The sequence below is a fragment of the Molothrus aeneus genome, chromosome 1 (genome assembly GCF_037042795.1).
Source record: "Molothrus aeneus isolate 106 chromosome 1, BPBGC_Maene_1.0, whole genome shotgun sequence".
Taxonomy (NCBI): domain Eukaryota; kingdom Metazoa; phylum Chordata; class Aves; order Passeriformes; family Icteridae; genus Molothrus; species Molothrus aeneus.
The window spans coordinates 130,752,625-130,762,414 of NC_089646.1; the positions used below are offsets into that span (position 1 = coordinate 130,752,625).

Consider the following 9,790-nt stretch of genomic DNA (forward strand, 5'->3'; position numbering starts at 1 on the left):
CCCTGGCACCAACCCCGACGCGGCGCGGCCTCCACCGCCACACGTGGACACCCACGCCCCAGCACCGCGCATGCGCACTGCCCCGGTAGACCCTGAAGGACTACATTTCCCAGAGGCCCCCGCAGGCGGTGGTGGGCGGGGCGTGCTACGGCGAACGCTAAGAGGAGAGAGTGCAGGAGGGGAGGCCCCAGCAGTCACTACAGCTTCGGGACCAGCTCCTGCCATGGCCTCGCTCGTGAAGAAAATAATCAGCACTACTAAAGCCCCTGCACTGGGTCCCTACAGGTAATGCCTTAGCTCAGAAAGATCTGAGAGTCTTGGTGGATAACAAGTTGATTATGAGCCGGCAGAGTCCTTGCAGCCAATGCTTTCCTGGATGCATTGGGAAGAGTGGCCAGCAGGTCGAGGGAGGTGATTCTGCCCCTCTGCTCAGCCCTAGTGAGGCCACATCTGGAGAACTGTGTCTAATTCTGGGCTCCTCAGTGCAAGAAAATCAAGGAGCTACTGGAGAGGGTCAGTAGAGGGGCACAAAGATGGTGAGGGGTCTGGAGCACCTGAGGAGAGACTGGGGGAGCTGTTTAGTCTGGAGAAGACTGAGAGGGGATCTCATCAACACCTATTAATACCTCACAGACAGGTGCCAGGAGGGTGGTGCCCATTGACAGGACAAGGGGCAATGGCCGTAAACTAGAACACAAGAAGTTTCAGCTCAACATGAGGAAGAATTTCTTTATATTGAGAGTGGCAGAGCAGTGGAGCAGGCTGCTCAGGGAGGCTGTAGCTTGTCCCTCTCTGGAGACGTTCCAAACCCAGCTGAATGCGTTCCTGTGTAACCTACTCCAGGTGCCCCTGCCTTGGCAGGGGGGTTGGACTGAATGATCTCCAGAGGACCCTTCCAACCCTAACAATTCTGTGATTTTGGGAGCGGGAAGTCTCTCAGGAGGTGCAGGAGCAGGTTTTGCTGGCGGGGTTTTGGCAGGTCCCTGGGGGGGTCTGTCAAGCAGGCCTGGGCTGAGGTGAAGGCAGGACCCTGAGCAGGGGCCAGTCCTGGTCCCCCCTCCCCAGTAACCCCCAGGGGCACCTGGAGTCCCAAAGCACGAGTGGGGCTGTGGGGCCACTGCAAACTGCAGCCCCATAGGGGGAGGGGGGATAGTTCAAAAAGTTAGTTTGGGAAAATAATTCTGAAATTAGTGGTAAGGAGTGAATTAAAAAAAAAAGAAGAATGATTGTTCTCCAGAAAGAGGTGCTTGGCTAGAGACAAGCGTGTTGTGCAGGGAAGCTAGAGATGCTGTCTATGCAGGTGATACAGAGTGAAGGCTGAGCCCAATCCAGGGTGAGCTTGGTTAGATGGAGAAATCAATGCCTTGGAATTGAAAATTTCTTTCTTTTTTTGAATAGTTATAAATGTTTTCCAGTCTAAAAACTTAACTGCTGTAAAAATATGTAAGATGTTCAACATTTTCGCAAGTATGTTGCTGTAGTAGTTTTGCATATAATTAAAATAAAAATCCCAGCTTTAATTGGAGAAAGGTTTCTCTTTGCAATTTGGATATGAAAAAATGTTCAATCAGTATAGTAGATTGTCATAGCTAAAGTACTAAAGGGCTTTTACCAGGATGTTTTCTAAGATTTTTTAATTCTATATTCAGGCTTTGTGTTCACAAATAGCATCTTTGTGCCTTCCAGGTGCATTTTTGTCTCCATTACTTTGTGTCCTGAGCTTTCTAAGCTTCAAACTTCTTATAGGCATTATAAAGATGGAAAAATAAAAAGCATAGAAGCAGAGAGACATGACATGAAGGTTAGCTTCTGTAAACAATAGACTGTTGGGAGATTGCAGCCAGGGGCCTGGCATTGCTTGGCATCAGGAGAACATCTAAGATACGGGACAATTCTTTGTCCACATGCCCACACCACTGTCCCAGCCTTCAACATTGCTTTCCACTCCAAAATGTTGTGCTTATTGGTAGTTTTTGATGAAATACTGCTTATTGTGCAGCCTGTTAAATGTATGACAGGTCTAACATCAATAAGTTTATCACTAACTTAGTTTATCAGATTTTAGTAAACTTGTCAAAGTCCAGAGAGCAGAAGTTGCACAAGAAATAACTGCCACATCTCTGCTGTGAGGTCTGAGCTTGGTTACACGGCAATGAAGGATTGGGATGAATGAGCTGCATTTCTGGTTCTGCTACAGCCCTTCAATATGCTTTTTGGTGACCTATTTTTACTGTATTTTTCTATTTCCTTTACTGCATCCATTTACCAGTACCTTGAGATGGGTAGGTAGGTAGACAGATATATAAAAAGACACATATCTATGTGTGGGTCTATAGATCTCATTGACGTTATTAACTTTTTAAAGGATACTGTTCTTGTATTAATCCACAATCATTTATGTGAAGATCTGATTAACAGAGCATGGTTCCTAACACCATCTCTCTGACAGACAGTGTTGTTCCAAGGTCACAGTGTCTGCCCAGTTATGCATTTAGGCACACTGAAATGTGACTGACTTTAGACACACATCGCATCCCTGCTGATTAATGAGTAGCTATGACTGGCCCTAGTTACAAGGTGCATCTGCAGTTAAAAATTGATTGGGGATTGTGGAGTTGAAATTTTCCCTTAGCTGCACTCGTGCATTTGAGTGCAGTTCAAGTGTACTCCCTGGCTGGTAAATTGTTCCTAGCCTCAGTGAATGGAGGATTCCCCTGGTGAGAACACCAAGAGGAGGAAGCTGAGCAGACACAATAAGGCTGCTGCAGATGTTGATCTGGCAGTGGTATCAGAAGGCTTCAGCTTGTTCTTTCCCAAGTTATCAATGATTTAGGACTCTCAGAAGGTCTCTGAGATAAACATTTCACTGTCATTTGCTTTGTGATAAACAGTACAAGACAATCTCTTTTAGTGGAGAGCACACACCTTCTTGTTGCACAGTTCCCTGTGTTGCTTCAAACAGAAACAGAAGGTTGTGCTCTGAGGGCCTCCCTCCACAGCAGGAGTAGTAGGAAAGAAAACTAAAGAAACCTATGTCTACATGCATGCACACATTTCTATCAACAAGACTGTGTCAGCTAGAAAACCATTCACTGGTTTCTCTTCTTTGTATGGTGTAGTTTTGTGATTTACTCCAGTTTTGTTAGTTGATGACAGAAAAAATAATTCCCATGTAAGACAGTTTACCATAACTGACAAAGTTATGGGCTATTTTTTCCCCTCATGAAATTACAGGAGAATGTAGGACAGGTGTAACAGAAGAGATGAGAAGTTCAAACTGCCTAACCCTGATCATTTGACTGAGTCCCTAGATGAGGTTAGTACCTTGTGAGGTGAATGGATTAAGACAATCCAACTGAGTGAATGTCAGCTGAGATGTACTGAAAATGTTCTCTGAATATGTCCCTCTTTTTCCATCAACATTAAGGGAAGCAAACCTCCTATTTCAGATACTTCAGGGAGGTGCCTAACTCTAGTTTGTGTAGCTTGAGAGAGTTGCTGAATGGTCAAAACAATGCATTTCCTTGTGGAATGAGAAGAGATATGAAAAACAGTGTTGACACACCACAAGCACTTGCAAAAGAATCTTTCTATAATTTCTTTTCAAAATATTTTTAATTATTGGTTGAAGAGAATTAAGTTGTGTCACTTGTATAATGTTTGCTAGGTAGTTTAAATCTTTGCTTTCAACTTTTAACCTCTTTGTAGTAGAGACGTTAATAATTGCTGACTCGACTTCAGCAACAGCACACTTGACATTTTTATATAAATGTCTTGCAAATAGCTTGAATTTTGCATTCTTCTGAATTAACACAGCAAAGAAGTCACTCAGGTTATTTGGTGAGAGGAGAGTGATTTTTCTGGGAATTGAGTGATCAAGGTGTTTTGCTGACTGGCCAAATTCATTACTCTGGAGGATTACTGCCAGAGAATCAGGGTGCAGGGTCACCTCACAGCTGTAACTCATTATCATAGTGCCTGTTTAAGAAGAAAAATGTTAAATATCTTTTGACTTTTCTTTTTTTTTTTTTTCCTTCCTTGCTCTGCAGCTGAATTGTGTTTGAAAGGTATTGTCTGCTTCTCAAACAGGGATGCAATATTTATCTGGGCAGGTGCAAAAAATGTTTTTATTTATTCTGCCTTCCCTCTGTGCTGTTTGCTGTGGGGAACCTGTAGCTCAGTTTAGTGTTGTGTTACTGCATTTATACCTTGTGCCTGTGCAAGAAACAGGGTTTATCTCCTCGAGGGCAGAGCTTAGATGGTGTAATCCCAGCTCTTCAAAAGCATAAGCAGATTGATGTGTGACTGCATGTACAGACTTGCACGTGCAAAACTTCAGTCTTCTTCCTGATGCATTATAAAGTACTGTAGAAAATTTGAAATGTGCTTTTGGATTTGAAATTTGAAATGTTTTTGTGGGGGAGCATTAGACCTAAAATGGCACTTGTGCTTTCAGCCAAGCCGTGCTGGTGGACCGGACAATGTACATTGCAGGGCAGATCGGGCTGGAGCCTTCCACTGGGCAGCTTGTCTCTGGAGGGGCAAAAGAGGAAGCCAAGCAGGTAAGAAGCCTTCCAGCAATGAACTTGTAATGGAGTTGCCATGTGTCTAATTAAAGATGGAATTGTGAAAAATTGAGGCAGATCGAGAGCACATCACATCGTCCAGATGGGGGAAAAGCAGGAGGAAGTCATTCCATCTTAACTAACGCTGTCTTTTTTCCAACAACTTGGAAAACATGAAGGTCAGGGTAGAAATCTGTTTAATGTAGGAAGGTATGAAAGAACCAGTGCTTGAAGCAAAGGTTCACACCCCAATAAAAGCCCTGGCTTGAGTCAGGGAAAGTTTTACTCCCCCAGCAGCAAAGAGGTGGAGTGAGATAATAGGATGAGATGGAGGTGCATCATGCATTTACATCTAATGAATGGATGGTTTAATATTATTAGATGCTCCCTCCTATTAATTTTTATTTAAGTCAGTCTTTTTTTGACAGATGAGGTTTTGCTGGTTCAACAGTAAAACTTCAGCCAAGTCACAAGTTATATTTACATACTTACATAAATATAACCCAGCTGATAGCTAAAAGATGTTTGCTTCATGTTTTCTTTAGGCTCTAAAAAACATGGGAGAAATCCTGAAAGCTGCAGGCTGTGACTATGGCAATGGTAAGTGCTGCTGTGACTCTGGCAAACAGGTGGTTATTTTTACCTGAATTAAAATATTAAAACATCAAGTGACCTTTAAAAAAAAACAGAAGAAAGCTATTTGCTGAACATTCAATTGTTACCAATAACTGGAAGAAACAAAAGAAATTGTGAATTTAGGTTAAAAAATAAAAGAAATAAATCTACATGGAAGTGTTTGCAATGGGTATCAATGGTACACTGTCTTTCACCAAAAACTTCTGGCAATGCTACTAATGTTTTAATTCCAACTGGGGAAGCTTGGATACAGACAATGTTGTGGTGACTACAAGCATTTTAAGCATCCTAGGCTTTGCTCCAGGTGAAAGCAGGTTTGTATCTGTGCTGTTAGTATTCTAGACACTATTTTTGGGTGGAGGATTCTACTGGTGAAGCCACACCAGGATTAATGCTGGGTTAGGCAGTCCTGGGAAAAAATTCTAGCACAGAGTATATTTTCAGACCTTCCATGAACTTTTTTTTCTGGCAGCAGATATATATAAGTTATTGCCAGCAGCTGGCTTACAACAGCTGTTTTAATTGATCTGCTTATCAGTTCAGTGCCTCTTGGGAGAATTTGGCTTTTTCAGAGCTAGTCAGGAATGGTTTAATTCCCTAAAGTTTTATTACATACTAGGTGCTCAGATTTTTTTAGGTGGTTCCTTAGGTTGTAGCTCTAATGGTCAATATCTGCAAAACTTTTCAAAATGTTTAGAATACTTGAGAGAAATGTATAAAATAAAAGCAAGAAATGCACTAAAGTTTTTCAATTTTTTATGCAAGTCAGAGGTCTAAAATAACTGCACTTACATAATTTCTAGTTGTGAAGACTACAGTTTTGATGGCAGACATGAAAGACTACAATGATATCAATGATGTTTACAAACAATGTAAGTAGATATTTTACTTGTGTTTTACCATTATGGCTTGTGGACCAAATTATGTTCATGGTAGTCAAAGTGTTTTAATGACTCAGACGATGTAGTTCCATATTCTTTGAAATTCCTGTAGAAATTTTTTAAAAATTTCAAGTATCAGATCAAGCAGTGCCTAATTTCATGTGGATTTGTGTTCTACCATCCCATTAACTAACTCACTGTCCTGTGAAGGTGACCTCCTGCTATCCCTACAGGTTGATATACTTTGCCTCTTACCTTGCTTGATGTTCTTCTGTCCTGGATGTAATTCTACTGTAGGCAGCCTCCAATGCTGAATTTCAGATTTTATATCTCCATTTCTTTAAAGTCTGTATCTTTGAACAATTTGAGGGCCATTGTTATGGGACAGGGCTCGTTCTTTATACAAGGAGGAGCCATGCTGCTCCCCTTGAAGCAAAAAGAACAATGCTTGGTCAACAAAAGTGAATGTAGACTGAAATAGGTGATTCCAACGAGCCATGTTGTGCAGAATAATTTGGGACAATTTGCATGAGCTCCTTATTTATATAGCTTTGGCTTTTAATTAGATAGCAGCATCTGGTCTTGAATGAAGTCTCATTGAGAAGCAAGTAAGCAAGTCTCCTACTTGTCAAAATGTACTGGGGGTGTGAGTGCTTGAGCAGGGTAAAACCAGACCAGCTGCATGCTTAGTTACTTGTTACCTCCAGCTGGAGTTTGAGCAAACAGTTGCTGCTGTTTTCTCGTTGAGTTTTTTAATCTCAATGCAGGACCCCAACACTTCCATTATTAACAGTTTTGTGATTACTGTCACTAGTAAAACTTTGACTTCATTGTGCAAGTTTCTTGGAAGTGTTCAGTCAGGTTGGATGGGACTTTGAGCAATCTGATACAGTGAAAGATGTTCTTGGCTGTGGCATGGTGGTGAACTGGACTATGTAATCTCTGAAGGTTCCTTTCAGTCTGGACTATTCTAATATTCTACAAATTCATCTCTTATGTCTTTACCAGTACCCTTCCCCATGCCTTACCCCTGTTCTAGTATCTGTGATTGTCAGGTCTAAATGGGCCTATTTTTCCTTTGTTTTCCTTTGATATGAGTAAGGTTGAACTCCTGATGAGTTCATGTGAATCTGGGATCTTTGCTCATGACTCTTTTGGCAGAGGCCTGTTTCTCTCTCCTGCTCTTTCTGTGAAAGAGCCATCTGCCACTCCCTGGTGTTTGAAACTGGATGATCACCGTTCTGATTTAATCATCCTTTTGCAGCCAAGTTGGTGTGAAGGCCCTGCAGTGTCAGCAGAATACAGGTTATCACTGGCTGTCAGGTCACAACTGCAGCTGACTGCTTGGGGATGAGTGGTGGCTTGCTGAGATTGAGAGCAGCCAGTCACTAAAACAAAGAAACAAAAAAAAAAAAAAAAAACAAAAACAAGGCTGGCATAGAAGTCTTGTAGCCTTGAACCTGAAACTGTTCCAATGATTTCATTTTATGCAGATTACTTTGAACTGTGTTTTATCAAGCCAAGGTTAGTGATTGCTGGATGCTTTCTGTTTAAATTTCAGTTTTCAAGGCAAACTTCCCAGCCAGAGCAGCTTATCAAGTTGCTGCTTTGCCCAGAGTAAGTGTCACTTTTCTATCTACAAAAAAACCCAACATTTTCTGGAATACTACTGAAGCATTCTGACAGCTTTTCAAATTCCAAAATAGCTTTGATTGCAATTATTTCAATAAAGACTCTTAATTAGTTTCTTTTCTAAGTATACCATTGTTATTCCTACACATTGTCAGAGATCTGCATGTGAGACACCTATTTCTTTATGGTGGAATATAGATAAAACATTAGAAATAAGGGGTTATGATACTTAAGTAAGCATAAATTGAGTTTACAACATACTGAACATTGCTAAATCAGTAATACAACTGTCAGAAATATAATCTCTCTTAAGTGTCACTCTGTTTTTTATGAAGTTGTGTTGTTCATCCAATTGCTTCATAAAATAGATACATTAAATTCCTAATATGTTTCTTTATTGTTTTGTCACAGGGGGCCAGAGTTGAGATTGAAGCTATTGCCATTCAGGGACCTCTCCAAGATGCTTCAGCATGACTATAAGTAGAGACTGGATATCCTACAATGGCAGTTTTAGATTGAGTTAATACTTCTCCTTTATATCCGATTCCTACAGCTGACTAACAGCAGTTACACACAGCTGAAATCAGCAAACTTACTGAGGAAAGGTGCTTTCTTCAGGACTTAGAGTGAGTTCTTTACTGGCATACTCTGAAAAGTGCCTGAGTCCTGCTAAAATCAGCTGAGCCAGATTGCAGGACAGGACCTGCCCTTTGTGGAGGTGACTGGATATTCAGGTATTAAGGTACATACCTGGGTGAATGTATTAGAGTTACACTATGGGTGATCTGGACATGGAAAACTATACTGATTTGTAATTGTAAGTCTTTAGTAAAAAATTTTAAATTAAAAAAATGACAGAATTGAGAAAACAGAACATATGAATTGCTTAGCATACATCTTCAGAGGAATTTTACTGTATTTGCTTCTGAATTTTCTTAACCTCTTTCATTACATAATAGATTACTGTTGGGACTCAGATTTTTTCATATATAAGCAACTGCTTAACAAAGACAATAATAATTTCAGAAAGAAGAAAATTACGATTTTCTGAAGTGGTACCTTTATAAATCAGATGGATATTAATATCTACATGTAACCTTTCTTGTGATCTTTTTAATAGCAATTCAAATTTGACAGTTTTGATTTTAAAAGACCAATAAAATTTAAAAAATGTGTAATGAGAATAAAAATTGCAACTGCAAAATGTGCTTGTCTATTATGGGAACAAACTTTTCTTTTCCTGATTGTGGTTTGATACTCCATTACAAAAACAGTCTCCAGCTTGCTTATTCAATAACAAATTTGAACCAAGAGAATAGGCTTGTTATCTACATCCTAATAGCTAAGGATTAAATTCTCCAGGACAGGAAGCTTTCAGCTACCATCATTACAGTTCTTGTAATTTTTTCCTCTGCCATTAAGGTCAGAAGCATTGGTTTGATGGGGTGAATAAGCAATATTGAGAATTCCAACTGGTGATGGTAATAACTTATCCCATCCCCCTGTGTTGATCTTCTGTCCAGTAGAAATAGATACTGTGAGAACAGTCAGCCCTACTTACCAGTCATAGATTTGATGTGAAACAGCCATTCCTTCTTTTCACTGAGCTTATAAGTTGTACCATTATAGCAAAAAGATTCATAATGAGGTTGTCACAGCAAATCTGTGCAGATATAAGGATTTTTTTATAGTATTACCTTGCTTTCTCTGGGAGATAATTATTTTTATTAGAAGCAAGATAATGCCTTTGTTATTTCAAACAGCAAACTTCTAAACAGCCTTTGAAAAATGCCTGACTTTTCTCTAAATAAACCTCCTATGCATAAACTTTTTGTTGCTGTTCTTGTTCTGTCTCCTTGGCTGTACTAATAAGGCATCTTATGCTCTGTAGCTCTGACTCCATAAGCAATCCCACCTATGAAAAAACATGGTCAGATATGTTAGGAAGGAGTTAATACTAACTAATATGGCTATGACTTTCTAGGAAACACAAAGCCAATGTTCCTTCATTTTGTTAATTAATAATAATTAAAAATAATGTAATTGAATGGAGTTATGTTTAAACTTTTAAATGGA

The 9,790-nt window shown here is 40.1% G+C and overlaps 1 protein-coding gene across 1 annotated transcript; it reads left to right on the top strand.

Moving 5' to 3' along the window:
* The first annotated feature begins 140 nt into the window (after positions 1–140).
* RIDA (reactive intermediate imine deaminase A homolog) lies at positions 141–9,541 on the top strand. The gene is made up of 6 exons (XM_066547790.1): positions 141–285; positions 4,457–4,562; positions 5,111–5,165; positions 6,005–6,073; positions 7,644–7,699; positions 8,126–9,541. Exons 1-6 carry the CDS (start codon positions 224–226, stop codon positions 8,186–8,188), a joined length of 411 nt encoding a protein of 136 aa, XP_066403887.1. The 5' UTR covers positions 141–223; the 3' UTR covers positions 8,189–9,541.
* The last annotated feature ends 249 nt before the right edge of the window (positions 9,542–9,790 follow it).